This window comes from Bombina bombina, chromosome 10 (assembly GCF_027579735.1).
Source record: "Bombina bombina isolate aBomBom1 chromosome 10, aBomBom1.pri, whole genome shotgun sequence".
In the NCBI taxonomy this organism is placed as follows: domain Eukaryota; kingdom Metazoa; phylum Chordata; class Amphibia; order Anura; family Bombinatoridae; genus Bombina; species Bombina bombina.
This window is the reverse complement of record NC_069508.1, coordinates 177,133,161-177,147,878: the sequence shown is the minus strand read 5'-3', so window position 1 is coordinate 177,147,878 and position 14,718 is coordinate 177,133,161. Positions and strand designations below refer to the sequence as shown.

Genomic DNA, 14,718 nt, shown 5'->3' with positions numbered 1-14,718 from the left:
TCAAATAATGATAGCAAGAGAATAAAGAAAAATTGATAATAGGAGTAAATTAGAAAGTTGCTTAAAATTGCATGCTCTTTCTGAATTACAAAAGAAAAAATTTGGGTTCAGTGTCCCTTTAATTGGGTGCTTGGAGGTTAGCAAAACTCTATTGAATTAAGCACCGCCAAAAATAAAAAAAATGATTTGTGATCTGTCGGCCATGTTTTCTCACAATTTTTTCAATTAAAATCTTAAATCTTATTGAACACTGACTGGATGCTATACTGCACATTTCAGTTTTGTTTTTCTTCGCAGCCACCACTTGTTTAACCAGTGTTAATAGTGCCCAATCTTTATCATTTCAATCATTTAACCTGTTTCAATTTTAACTTGTTCTTTGTTTAGATTTTGGATTAAAATTTACTTCAGCATGCTTAAACCAATTAAGATCTATATGTTATCTTTAGCTGAATATGTAATTACGTTGGTGACACACGTGACACATCCACCTTACTTATTATATAATAATGAGCATGTGGGACAGATACTACTTGGTTTTGTTTGCATTTTAATTTTCAGCCCTGATCCATTATATTTATTTAGCTTAGGTGAGTACTTTTATAACTCCTCCTTTATAGTTTACTTAACATCTGTATGACACTGTTAGAGTTGACTAGTAGGGCATATTTGTATTATTTCTCTCTAATGCAGTTAGCAGCACTCTGCCTTCTGCCACCCTGAGCAAACAGTTATTTTTTTGTCTTTTTACACTGGACACTAAATTTTTGCTCCCGCTCTTATGTAATTAGCAATTGGATTTAAATGCCTTTTAAAGGAACATAATACTCATATGCTAAATCACTTGAAACTGATGCAGTATAACTGTAAAAAGCTGACAGGAAAATATCACCTGAGCATCTCTATGTAAAAAAGGAAGATATTTTACCTCACAATCTCCTCAGCTCAGTAGAGTTAGTTCTGTGTAAATAGTTATACTCAACTGCTCCCAGCTGCAGGTAAAAAAAAATGAAGAAATGAACAGCAGCCAGTCAGCATCAGCAGTGCTGAGGTCATGAACTTTTACTGTGATCTCATGAGATTTGACTTGACTCTCATGAGATTTCATTGTAAACTTCCTTTACCCGATTGGTGAAATAAGATGAGAGTGCACAATGCTCATCCTTTCAGATGTCCCAGGACAGACGCACTAAAATGCTGCTTAGAAATCCTTTACAATGGGAGGTGGCTACAGAGGAACTTTTGAGGTAAAATATCTTTCTTTTTTACATAGAGATGTTCAGGAGATATTTTCTAGTCAGCTTTTTACAGCTATGCTGCATCACTTTCAAGTGTTTAAACATTTGGGTATTATGGCCCTTTAATAAAGGCTTATGACTCAACCAGGCTGTACACACTAGGTTGCATCTATTTTCTGCTTTATAGGCAGCAGCATTATCTTGTATTGACAAGGGTAACCAACTATCCAAATGTGCAGTGGCTTCTGTATTAAATGTGGAACGCTAGACTGCTTGTTTTTGCCTATGGTGCTCTATAGGTTAATACAGATTTATTTGTTTTATCTTTTATATGGCTTGTTGTTTTGTTCTGTGTTTTTTGGGAGGGGTTTATTTTTATTTTTTATTTTTTTGTTTCCAAATTATGAAATCAAAAAATATTGTGAGAGGGTCTATTTAGTTAACATATTTATCTGGTGATCTGGGAATGTGATACAGCTAATTGTATTGCATAATACAGCTGGATTTTTTGTATGTATATATTTCTCTTGTAAGATGTATCGAGTCCACGGATTCATCCATACTTGTGGGATATTCTCCTTCCCTACAGGAAGTGGCAAAGAGAGCACCCACAGCAGAGCTGTCTATATAGCTCCTCCCTTAGCTCCACCCCCCAGTCATTCTCTTTGCCTACTCTAAGTACTAGGAAGGGCAGAGTGAGTGTGGTGACAAAATGTTAGTTTTTATTTTCTCAAGCAAAAGTTTGTTATTTTAAATGGTACCGGTGTGTACTATTTACTCTCTGGCAGAAAAGGGATGAAGATTTCTGCATGGAGGATGATGATCTTAGCACTTTGTAACTAAGATCCACTGCTGTTCTCACAAGGCCTGAAGAGTACAGGAAAACTTCAGTTGGGGGAACAATTTGCAGGCTAAACTGCATTGAGGTATGTTCAGTCTATTTTTTTCTAGACAGACTGTGATTATTCTAGAAAAGACTGGCAATATCCCCATGAGGGAAGGGTAAGCTGTATTCAGACACTTAGTAGGAATCCTAGCTTGCATTAAGGGCTCATTAGTTACTGGTGACACTGATAGGAAAAAAACGTTTTTGTTTTTTATTAAAAAAATGCAAATATAACATTTTTTGAGGGACTTTAAGGGGTCATTGTGGCTTGGTTAAGGGTTATTAACCCACATGGCTAGTTTAGGAAACACTCTGTTGTGTTTCTTTTAGGCCCCATAACATCGAGTGAGGTGGGAGGGGCCTATTTTCGCGCCTCAGTTGCACAGTTTCTTTTCCTCAGAGACATCCAGCTACTTCTCCAGAGGTTCCTACTGTGTTTGAGGGCTGTAAAGAAGTTTTTTCCCCACAAATCGTTTATAAAGGGCAGGTAGGCGCCACAGCAGAGCTGTGGCAAGGTGCTGAACGTTTTTTACCGTTTTTTGACGTTTTGTCAATCCGGTTTTTACATTAAGGGGTTAATTGTTTATTTGCATAGCTGTGCAAAGTTACTAAGGCTTTATGATGCTACTGTAAAAATTTTGTTGAGTTTACTGCTTTTTTACACTGTTTTTCAGAGTTTGTGCAGCTTTTTTTTCTCTTAAAGGCACAGTACCGTTTTTCTAAGTGTTATTTGCTTTGATTAAAGTGTTTTCCAAGCTTGCTTGTTACATTACTAGCCTGTTTAACATGTCTGATACCAAGGAAAATCCTTGTTCAATGTGTTTAGAAGCCATTGTGGAACCCCCTCTTAGAATGTGTCCCACTTGCACTGATATGTCTATAAATTATAAAGAGCAGGGTTTAACATCTAGCTCTCCCCAAGTGTCACAACCAGCAACGCCCGCACAAGTGACGCATAGTACCTCTAGTGCGTTGAATTCATTTACTTTACAAGACATGGCCACAGTTATGAATACAACCTCACAGAGATTTTATCCAAACTGCCTGGTTTACAAGGAAAGAGTGACAGCTCTGGGTTAAGAATAAATGCTGAGCCGTCTGACGCTTTAGTAGCCGTATCCGATATACCCTCGCAATGTTCTGAAGTAGGGGTAAGGGATTTGTTATCTGAGGGAGAAATTTCTGATTCAGGAAAGATGCTCCCTCAGACAGATTCTGATATGACGGCATTTAAACTTAAGCTTGAACACCTCCTCTTATTGCTCAGGGAGGTATTAGCGACTCTAGATGATTGTGACCCTATAGTGGTCCCAGAGAAATTGTGTAAAATGGACAAATACTTAGAGGTTCCTGTTTACACTGATGTTTTTCCAGTCCCTAAGAGGATTGTGAATATTGTTACTAAGGAGTGGGATAGACCAGGTATTCCGTTCGCTCCCTCTCCTGTTTTTAAGAAAATGTTTCCCATATTTGACACCATGCGGGACTCGTGGCAGACGGTCCCTATGGTGGAGGGAGCTATTTCTACTCTGGCTAAGCGTACAACTATACCTATTGAAGACAGTTGTGCTTTCAAAGATCCTATGGATAAAAAATTAGAGGGTCTCCTGAAGAAAATTTTTTGTTCATCAAGGTTTTCTTCTCCAACCTATTGCGTGCATTGTTGTTGTAACTACTGCAGCTGCTTTCTGGTTCGAGGCTCTAGAAGAAGCTCTTCAGATGGAGACTCCATTAGAGGATATTATGGACAGAATTAAGGCCCTTAAGTTGGCTAATTCTTTCATTACAGATGCCGCTTTCCAACTGGCTAAATTAGCGGCAAAGAATTCAGGTTTTGCCATTTTAGCACGCAGGGCATTATGGCTTAAGTCCTGGTCTGCTGATGTGTCATCAAAATCGAAACTTTTGAACATCCCTTTCAAAGGAAAGACCCTATTCGGGCCTGAACTGAAAGAGATTATTTCAGACATCACTGGAGGGAAAGGCCATGCCCTCCCTCAGGATAGAACAAATAAAATGAGGACCAAACAAAATAATTTTCGTTCCTTTCGGAACTTCAAGGGTGGTCCCGCTTCGGCTTCCCCTGCTGCAAAGCAAGAGGGGAATTTTGCCCAATCCAAGTCAGTCTGGAGACCTAACCAGGCTTGGAACAAGGGTAAACAGGCCAAGAAGCCTGCAGCTGCCTCTAAGACAGCATGAAGGGGTAGCCCCGATCCGGGACCGGATCTAGTAGGGGGCAGACTCTCTCTCTTCGCTCAGGCTTGGACAAGAGATGGTCACGATTCCTGGGCCTTAAAAATTATGTCCCAGGGATATCTTCTGGACTTCAAAGACTCTCCCCCAAGGGGGAGATTTCACATTTCTCAATTGTCTGCAAACAGACAAAGAGAGAGGCGTTCTTACGCTGTGTAGAAGACCTACATACCATGGGAGTAATCCACCCAGTTCCAAAAGCGGAACAAGGGCTAGGGTTTTACTCAAACCTGTTTGAGGTTCCCAAAAAAGAGGGAACTTTCAGACCAGTCTTGGATCTCAAAATTCTAAACAAATTCCTCAGAGTACCATCATTCAAGATGGAGACTATTCAGACTTTTCTACTGTTGATCCAGGAGGGTCACTATATGACTACCGCGGACTTAAAGGATGCGTATCTACACATCCCTATTCACAGAGATCATCATCAATTCCTCAGATTTGCCTTTCTGGACAGGCATTACCAGTTCGTGGCCCTTCCCTTCAGGTTGGCCACGGCTCCCAGAATTTTAACAAAAGTGCTAGTGTCCCTTTTGGCGTTGCTAAGGCCGCGGGGCATAGCAGTGGCGCCTTATCTAGACGACATCTTAATTTAGGCATCGACTTTCCAACTAGCCAAGTCTCACACGGACATCGTGTTGGCTTTTCTGAGATCTCATGGGTGGAAGGTGAACATAAAAAAGAGTTCTCTCTTCCCTCTCACAAGAGTTTCCTTCCTAGGGACTGTGATAGACTCGGTAGAAATGAAAATATTTCTGACGGAGGTCAGAAAATCAAAACTCTTAACCACTTGCCAAGCTCTTCATTCCATTCCTCGGCCATCAGTGGCTCAGTGCATGGAGGTAATCGGACTCATGGTAGTGGCAATGGACATAGTCCCTTTTGCCCGCCTACATCTCAGACCACTGCAACTATGCTAAAACAGTGGAATGGGTATTATGCAGATTTATCTCCTCAACTGCATCTGGACCAGGAGACCAGAGATTCTCTTCTCTGGAGGTTGTCTCAGGAAATGTGTTTCCGCAGGCCAGAGTGTCTCATAGTAACGACAGATGCCAGCCTTTTAGGCTGGGGTGCAGTCTGGAACTCCCTGAAAGCACAGGGTTTATGGTCTCAGGAGGAAACTCTCCTCCCAATAAACATTCTAGAACTGAAAGCGATATTCAATGCGCTTCAGGCGTGGCCCCAGCTTGCTGCGGCCAAATTCATCAGATTTCAGTCGGACAACATCATGACTGTAGCTTATATCAATCATCAAGGAGGAACACAGAGTTCTCTAGCGATGATGGAGGTAACCAAAATAATCTGATGGGCGGAGGATCACTCTTGCCATCTCTCAGCAATCCATATCCCAGGAGTAGAGAACTGGGAGGCGGGTTTCCTAAGTCGTCTGACTTTTCATCCGGGGGAGTGGGAGCTCCATCCGGAGGTATTTGCCCAGCTGACTCCCGGGGAGTGGCGTCCCATCAGAATGCCAAACTTCCTCGTTACTGGTCCAGGTCCCGCAATCCCCAGGCGGTACTGATAGATGCTCTAGCAGTGCCCTGGTCCTTCAATCTGGCCTATGTATTTCCACCGTTTCCTCTCCTCCCACGTCTGGTTGCCAGAATCAAGCAGGAGAGAGCTTCGGTGCTTCTGATAGCACCTGCGTGGCCACGCAGGACTTGGTATGCAGACCTAGTGGACATGTCATTGGTTCCACCGTGGACTCTGCCAATGAGGCAGGACCTTCTAATCCAAGGTCCATTAACGCATCCAAATCTAATTTCTCTACGTCTGACTGCTTGGAGATTGAACGCCTGATTCTATCAAAGCGTGGTTTCTCTGAGTCAGTCTATGATACCCTGATTCAAGCTAGAAAGCCTGTCACCAGGAAGATCTATCATAAGATTTGGCGCAAATATTTTAATTGGTGTGAATCCAAGGGTTACTCATGGAGTAAGATTAGGATTCCTAGAATATCGTCCTTTCTCCAAGAAGGATTGGAGAAGGGATTATCAGCTAGTTCCTTAAAAGGACATATATCGGCTTTGTCTATTCTTTTACACAAACATCTGGCAGATGTCCCAGACGTTCAAGCATTTAGTCAGGCCTTGGTTAGGATCAAGCCTGTATTTAAACCTGTTGCTCCGCCATGGAGCCTAAACTTAGTTCTTAAAGTTCTTCAAGGGGTTCCGTTTGATCCTATGCATTCCTTAGATATTAAGCTTCTATCTTGGAAAGTTTTGTTTTTAGTAGCTATCTCTTCGGCTCGAAGAGTTTCTGAGTTATCTGCTTTACAGTGTGATTCACCTTACCTTGTTTTCCATGCAGATAAGGTGGTTTTGCGTACCAAACCTGGGTTTCTTCCTAAGGTTGTTTCTAATAGGAATATCAATCAGGAGATGGTTGTTCCCTCACTGTGTCCTAATCCTTCATCAAAGAAGGAACGTCTGTTTCACAATCTTGATGTGGTTCATGCTTTAAAGTTCTACTTACAAGCAACTAAAGATTTCCGTCAAACATCTTCATTGTTTGTTGTTTATTCTGGTAAATGGAAAGGTCAAAAGGCTACGGACACCTCTCTTTCCTTTTGGCTGAAAAGCATCATCCATTTGGCTTATGAGACTGCTGGCCAGCAGCCTCCTGAAAGAATTACTGCTCATTCTACTAGAGCAGTGGCTTCCACATGGGCTTTTAAAAATGAGGCTTCTGTTGAACAGATTTGTAAGGCGGCGACTTGGTCTTCGCTTCATACTTTTTCCAAATTTTCCAAATTCGATACTTTTGCTTCTTCGGAGGCTATTTTTGGGAGAAAGGTTCTACAAGCAGTGGTGCCTTCCGTTTAAGGTGCCTGTCTTGTCCCTCCCTTCATCCGTGTCCTAAAGCTTTGGTATTGGTATCCCACAAGTATGGATGAAGCCGTGGACTCGATACATCTTACAAGAGAAAACATAATTTATGCTTACCTGATAAATCTATTTCTCTTGTGATGTATCGAGTCCACGGCCCGCCCTGTTTATTTAAGACAGGCAGTATATTTTTATTTAAAAAACTTCAGCCACCACTGCACCCTATAGTTTCTCCTTTTTCTTCCTAGCCTTCAGTCAAATGACTGGGGGCTGGAGCTAAGGGAGGAGCAATATAGACAGCTCTGCTGTGGGTGCTCTCTTTGCCACTTCCTGTAGGGAAGGAGAATATCCCACAAGTATGGATGAATCCGTGGACTTGATACATCACAAGAGAAATAAATGTATCAGGTAAGCCTAAATTATGTTTTTCGCAATATAAATAATTTGGGGGGAACTAAATTGCAAAAGCACTTAGTTTGAATATCAGATTAGTAGATTTGTTTTGTTTTTCTGACCAATTTGAAAATTAGTTTAATTTTCCTTCCTACTGCGTCATGTGACAGCCATCAGCCAATCACAAGCTGCATGTGAATCCTTGCACATGCTCAGTAGAAGCTGGTGCCTCAGTGTGCATAGAAAAAGATTGTGCACATTTAGACAATGGAAGTGAATTGGAAAGTTGTTTAACATTGTGTGCTCTATCTGAACCACGAACGTTTTGATTTTGACTTTGTTCCTTTTTAATATTAACATTCTCAGACCGGCTACACAAGCCTCAATACTTTTGTTATAGGGTGCAATCATCCCGTTCCGACAATCACAACGCTGTGTAACACAATAAAACATCTTTTTATATTCAAACATGTCTTGCCAAGATCAATAGATAATCTGAAAATCTCCTCAGAATGTAGGCCTTCACCCCCTTAAAGCACAGTTAGTTTCAGAAGTGTTGGAGTGTATGTAAATGCAATACATAATATTTATATAAAAGTGTCAAAAACAAGACCCCCCCAAAAAACAAAAACAAACCCACACACACTTGAATGAGTGAATTTCCATATACTTCTGACTGAACCCCATGTCAATTAATAGTAATATATTGCAATAAAACATTTCAAATGACCTTTTCTATAAATATACAGTTGTTACTGTACCTCTTTAGGAATATCGCCAGGAGTTCATAGCACAGTGGAAAAATCTAAAGCTGGATGTCCTCTTATGCCCTATTCTTAGTCCTGGTCTGAACATTGGATATCCTGGAAAACTATCAAGTATGTGTAATTTCTAAACTTACATTAAAGGGACAGTCAAGTCCAAAAAAACTTTCATGTTTCAAATAAATAAAATGTCATGTGATCAAGGGGCTTTCAGAAGATGCTTAGATACAAGGTAATCACAGAGGTAAAAAGTATATTAATGTAACTGTGTTGGTTATGCAAAACTGGGGAATGGGTAATAAAGGGATTATCTATCTATCTAAAAGAACAAAAATTCTGGTGTTGACTGTCCCTTTTAAATTGATGGTAAATTTCAGACTTTAATATATTTGTAATTGCAACAATTTTAGTGTACAAGCAAATCACTTTTTTTAAAGTGTATATAATGTATATTTTATAATAAAAGATTTATAATCTTACTTGGTATATTTTGTTCCTCTGCCCCCTATCCCCTTCATTTCCTCTTTTGGATGGACTGTGACATAGAGAGCAGACCCACCCACTCTCTACATAGGCTCCCTAAGGGCTTTCAAAGGACATCAAGAGTGTCATATGACACACAGACTGATTGGATATTCATTCTGTGACATAGAGAGCAGACCCACCCACTCTCTACATAGGCTCCCTAAGGGCTTTCAAAGGGCTGGACATCAAGAGTGTCATATGATACACAGACTGATTGGATATTCATTGGAATTGTCATAAAAATAAAAAAAATGCCAGTAGGCCGGCATAACATTAGAATAGAAGCATTAATATAGGCACGGGTATAATCCTTTTTCATGTATAGATTAAAAAAAAATGGTACACACATGCTTTTTTAATGGCAAAGACTACATATATGGCATTTGATTAGCTAAAGTTTGCCATTACTTTACACTAAAGTCTTACAGTTTAACACCACCCCATGTGACTTGTCATGTGTCTTTAAAAAAAAAATCACTGGAGTTTTATGTTATTTAAACATGGCATCTGGTGTTGCATTAAAGTATTTGTGAAGTGTTTATTGGTAAATGTTTGTATTCATTCTTAGAGTGACTAAAACTTTGAGGAGCTACCAGTTGGGGAGGGGATCTGATATGATTTTTTTTCAGTGAAGATGTCATGTAGGGCAGTTAATTTTATTGGTTGGTTTTATAGTTAATGCAATGCTTGCTGTTGAGAGGGATTGATTGAAAATGGGATTAATTGTGGGCTAGCTATGGTTAGGGTTAAATGCTCTGGGTAGGGTTTTCAATTGCAAAACTTTCTACTTCATTTTATTTATTTATTTATAAAATATTTTACCAGGAAGGATACATTGAGATTTCTCTCGTTTTCAAGTATGTCCTGGGACATTTACATTGTGTTTGTTGCGAAATGGTTTTCAACTGTCTAATTCCCTTTGTTACTTTCCTTCTTTGGAGGAGCCAGTCAGGGCTTGTTACTGGGGAAGATTGTAAGGGCAAGATTAATCAATGTGAGGGCGGACAGGATTCACACGCTGTGAACCTGTCCGCATCCTATCACAAATTGTGGGGCAAATGTGTTCCCCATATTTATCATTGGACTAGGGAACACTTGTGCAATACCACCCCCTACCTTCACACAACTAATTGTGTGAGAGTAGGGCTTATCAGTCGCCCTGGTCCAATGAATCCGGGGTGATTTTCATCTGTCAAATCCAGTTTAGAGGGGAAGGATTATGAAGCAGCGGGATAAACCTGCAAAATATTGAGGCATGTGCCTCGTAATAAATCTTGCTCTAAATAGCCACTGTCATTTTATTTTTTTTCTGCAGTATTTTATGTAATTCCCATGCTGAGGCCTATTAGGGTCAGATATGTAGCAGGGTTAAGTTTGTGAAATCTGCAGTGCGCATGTCTAATTCTCACAATTGGGGAAAACACAGAATAAATAATAAAAGTATATTGAAATTTTTTTTTTTTTAAACAGCTTTATTCTATTTTTTACAGGTGCTGTATCTTACACAATCCTGTACAATTTAGTGGACTTTCCTGCAGGGGTATTGCCAGTTACCACTGTCACAAAGGAGGACGAGGAAGCCCTGAAATCGTACAAAGGTCACTATAAGGATCCCTGGGACAAACTGTTAAAGGAGGTGAGTCTCTAATCTACATATAATGCTGAACATTTAACAATAAATCAGCTTTTGAAAACATGACTTGTAGTATGAGGCATTTGAATGATTGTATGGGCACTCTATGGTTAATAGGTTTTCCTCTAATCTGCAAAGTGCAAACACAAAGACACCACAATAGTGCAATACGATAAGCACAATGAAATTTATTAAATACACTTATTTACTCACAAACATTGAGTAAAATCAAGCTCTTATATCCCACAAAGGATGACAGTGAAGCGTTCGCAATAGAGGAGTCTATCAGCTGTTGTGCTGCTCCGAGCCGGCGTGTGACGTCACTGTGGCAAACCTAGCCACTTCTGGACTATAACGTAAGAAAGGTTGTCTATAGGCTGTATATTGTGCTATGTAGATGTGACAGACCCTTCTGTCAGCCCTGAAGGAGTTAACTGTGTTCAGCTTTAGCCTCAGCTATTGTGCACTGTCATTAATGTTATTGATACACAGTCCATTGTTTAATCAACCTCAGAGAGCAGACCCTAGATGATAAGGAAAGCCAAGTGTGTGTCTGTGTTTAAATTGTTATCAGCTTGAGCAAGGTATTCTATTGTATCATGTAAAAGGGCGTGTTCCCTCCATTCAATGTACAACATTCTTTCAACCCCCCTTCTGGGGGGGTCAGACCTGCATAAATACTGGGCATATGAGCCTTAATAAAAGTCTTTCTGTTTAAACCTGAAAACTGGCTGGGTTGTGAATTGCTGCTTCCCTATGCAGAACATTGTTCCCTGGTGTTAACCCTTGGTTTTCCTGTTGGTACCGTTACAATTGGTGGCAAGCGACGGAATGAACCTTATCGCCCAGAAGAGCAACTACACAAGCCAGTAACCTCAGGAAGAGGGGGATTACTACAATACTGACTAAGATGGAAGGAGTACCAGGGACCAAAGGGAATGGAGATGGATTATTCTAAGCTAAAGAGACAAACGTTAAAGGAACTGCTAGAAGCCAGGGGAAAGATAGGCAGCAGCAAACCCAAGGCTATATTAATGGCTGAGCTGACGGAGGGAGACAGAGCTCGCAGCGCTACGCCTCCAGCAGCCATGGAGGAGACCCTATACCAGAGGGAAATGAGGACCAGGCTGGAATTTTTACCCCAACCTGTACCATGGGATATGCTATCCGTGGTAATGGCAGATGTGCAGGAGTACGTGATGGCACACAGTCCGCGGAATGCATCCTCCCGAGCAGAATCCATTTTGGATGCACTCAGCAACCCAGTAAGACCCAAAATCCCATACCATGCATTTAAAATGTTTTGTGAGGAGAAGGATGAGATCGATGGGTATTTACAGGATTTTGAGAGACTGTGTGAGTTACATGATTTGGAGCAGTCCGTATGGGTGCCGGTGCTAGCAGGCAAGCTAGCCGGTAGAGCAGCGGAAGCGTATCGCGCTGTACCCAGGGAGGACAGCAAGGATTACGCTAAAGTGAAGAGAGCGATCTTGGAAAGATATGCCATTACCTCAGAGGCATACCGGCGCAAGTTTAGAGGCCTGCGCAAGCCAGAAAGAGATTCACATGCAGAGTGGGCCCACAAGCTGGATCAAGCATCTCAAGGGTGGATACAGGCCAGCCAAGCTACCACCATGGAAGAATTGCGACAACTGATGCTGTTGGAGCAATTCTTTAACGGCTTGTCCCCAGAAGCCCAAGAATGGGTGAGAGATCGAAAACCTCTCACCTTAACCGAAGCAGCCAGATTAGCAGACCAGCATTGTGATGCCAGGAGGCACCATGGACTACAGCCTAACAACGGACGGGCGAATATACAATGCCACACCTGCAAGCAGTGGGGACATATGGCACGTGAGTGCACCCAAAATCGGAGTAGACAAGCTTGGAACCAGGTCAGACAGAACCAGGCCCCAAGGGCGGCTGCTCACCATTACCCAACGGAGCCAGCCGCTCATGAGGTGTTGAGCACCCAAGCCGAGGAACCCCTGGGAATTCTGCATGAGGTGATGTCGGTCCGGGCCTCCGATAACTGGCAACATCACCGCCAGCTGGGGACCGTAGAGGGGAAGGAGGTCCAGGGACTTCGGGATTCGGGAGCTACTTTAACCCTGATAGCTCCCCATTTGGTGCCGGATACAGTACACACGGGCGGATCCGTGGCAGTACGAGGGGCAGGGGGAGCGGTATACCGATTGCCCACTGCTAGAGTGGAGTACAGACCCCCAGTCACCCCAGCAGCTGCCAGTTACCAGCCCCCGGCGCACCGCTATACCACACGGCCTCCGGCCACGAACTACCCTCAGAGAGCCCGGTTCAATTCGCGGGGCTACTCACAACCTATTCGGTGCTTTGGATGTAAGCGACTAGGGCACAAAAGACCAGAGTGTCCCCTAAACGCAGCAAATCAAGCACAGTCCTGGAGAAGACCCGCCGGCGGAATCCCACATAATCCTCAGCCTGCGGCCCGCTACGTAGAGGCGCCAGAATGCTGGGGCAGCCTACATGAAGCAGACCCCGTGCAAGCTGCCCACCGGAATAACCGGCAGCGGGTTAAAGTGAATGGGAAGGAGGTCAGTGGTCTACGGGATACTGGTGCTACCATGACCTTGCTTCAAGAGAACTTGGTGTCTGAGAAACAGCACACTGGAGACACTATGGCTGTGAGGGTAGCAGGGGGCACTGTGTTCCGCCTACCTGTTGCCAGGGTACATTTGGATTGGGGAGTGGGCGCTAGACTTGTGAATGTGGGGGTCAAGAAGGACTTACCTGCTGATGTTCTCCTTGGAAATGACTTGGCCCCCCCTTGTTTCTGCCTATGCTCCCATGGATCCCGCTGATGTTAACCCTGTGACTACCCAAGCCCAGTCCCTCTGGAAAGAGACGCTTCCATGTTTGGAGTGGGGGCAGTACTGAGCCAAGTTGGAGCAGATGGCGGAGAACACCCCGTAGCTTACTTGAGCCGAAAGTTGTTGCCCCGGACATCCCCAAGCCGATCCGTTGGGATCAGACTGTGTATGCCGGCTTGGTTCTGGGGGAGCATTGTGGCAAACCTAGCCACTTCTGGACTATAACGTAAGAAAGGTTGTCTATAGGCTGTATATTGTGCTATGTAGATGTGACAGACCCTTCTGTCAGCCCTGAAGGAGTTAACTGTGTTCAGCTTTAGCCTCAGCTATTGTGCACTGTCATTTAATGTTATTGATACACAGTCCATTGTTTAATCAACCTCAGAGAGCAGACCCTAGATGATAAGGAAAGCCAAGTGTGTGTCTGTGTTTAAATTGTTATCAGCTTGAGCAAGGTATTCTATTGTATCATGTAAAAGGGCGTGTTCCCTCCATTCAATGTACAACATTCTTTCAACCCCCCTTCTGGGGGGGTCAGACCTGCATAAATACTGGGCATATGAGCCTTAATAAAAGTCTTTCTGTTTAAACCTGAAAACTGGCTGGGTTGTGAATTGCTGCTTCCCTATGCAGAACATTGTTCCCTGGTGTTAACCCTTGGTTTTCCTGTTGGTACCGTTACAGTCACCACCCAGCAAAATACGCTGATCGTATTGAGAAAGCGGTCTGCAGAGGCCAGGAAATGCATCGGGGTCTGGAGAAGTGTGCGATGCTGCTAGCAGTGCCAGGAGCAGAGGTGTGTCTGATCAGCGTATTTTTCCGGGTGGTGACGTCACACACCGGCTCGGAACAGCACAGCAGCTAATAGACTCCTCAATTGCAAACTCTTCACTGCCATCCTTTGTGGGATATTACGAGCTTGATTTTTTTGAGTTATTGATTATAATGACTACTCTCTACATTAAAGGGACACTGAACCCAAAAATGATTCATATAGAGCATGCCATTTTAAACAACTTTCTAATTTACTCATATTATCAATTTTTATTCGTTCTCTTGCTATCTTTATTTGAAAAAGGAATCTAAGCTTTTTTTTGGTTCAGACCTCTGGACAACACTTTTTTTTATTGGTGGATGAATTTATCCACCAATCAGCAAGAACAACCCAGGTTGTTCACCAAAAATGGGCCGGCATCTAATCTTAAATTCTTGCATTTCAAATAAAGATATCAAGAGAATGAAGAAAATTTGATAATAGGAGTAAATTAGAAAGTTGCTTAAAATGTCATGCTCTATCTGAATCACGACAGAAACATTTTGGGTTCAGTGTCCCTTTAAGCCTGTTA

The 14,718-nt window shown here is 42.4% G+C and overlaps 1 protein-coding gene across 4 annotated transcripts in view; it reads left to right on the top strand.

Annotated features, from left to right (window-relative positions):
• The window catches only part of LOC128641014 (vitamin D3 hydroxylase-associated protein), a 241,528-nt gene that overhangs the window by 221,996 nt on the left and 4,814 nt on the right, over window positions 1–14,718 (top strand). For 2 of the 4 annotated variants that reach the window (XM_053693534.1, XM_053693533.1), the window contains 2 exons: window positions 8,371–8,479; window positions 10,381–10,526. In XM_053693534.1, coding sequence (XP_053549509.1) covers window positions 8,371–8,479; window positions 10,381–10,526 — 255 coding nt within the window. The remainder of the gene's footprint in view (window positions 1–8,370; window positions 8,480–10,380; window positions 10,527–14,718) is intronic. The other 2 variants (XR_008399423.1, XM_053693535.1) reach the window with 1 other exon arrangement.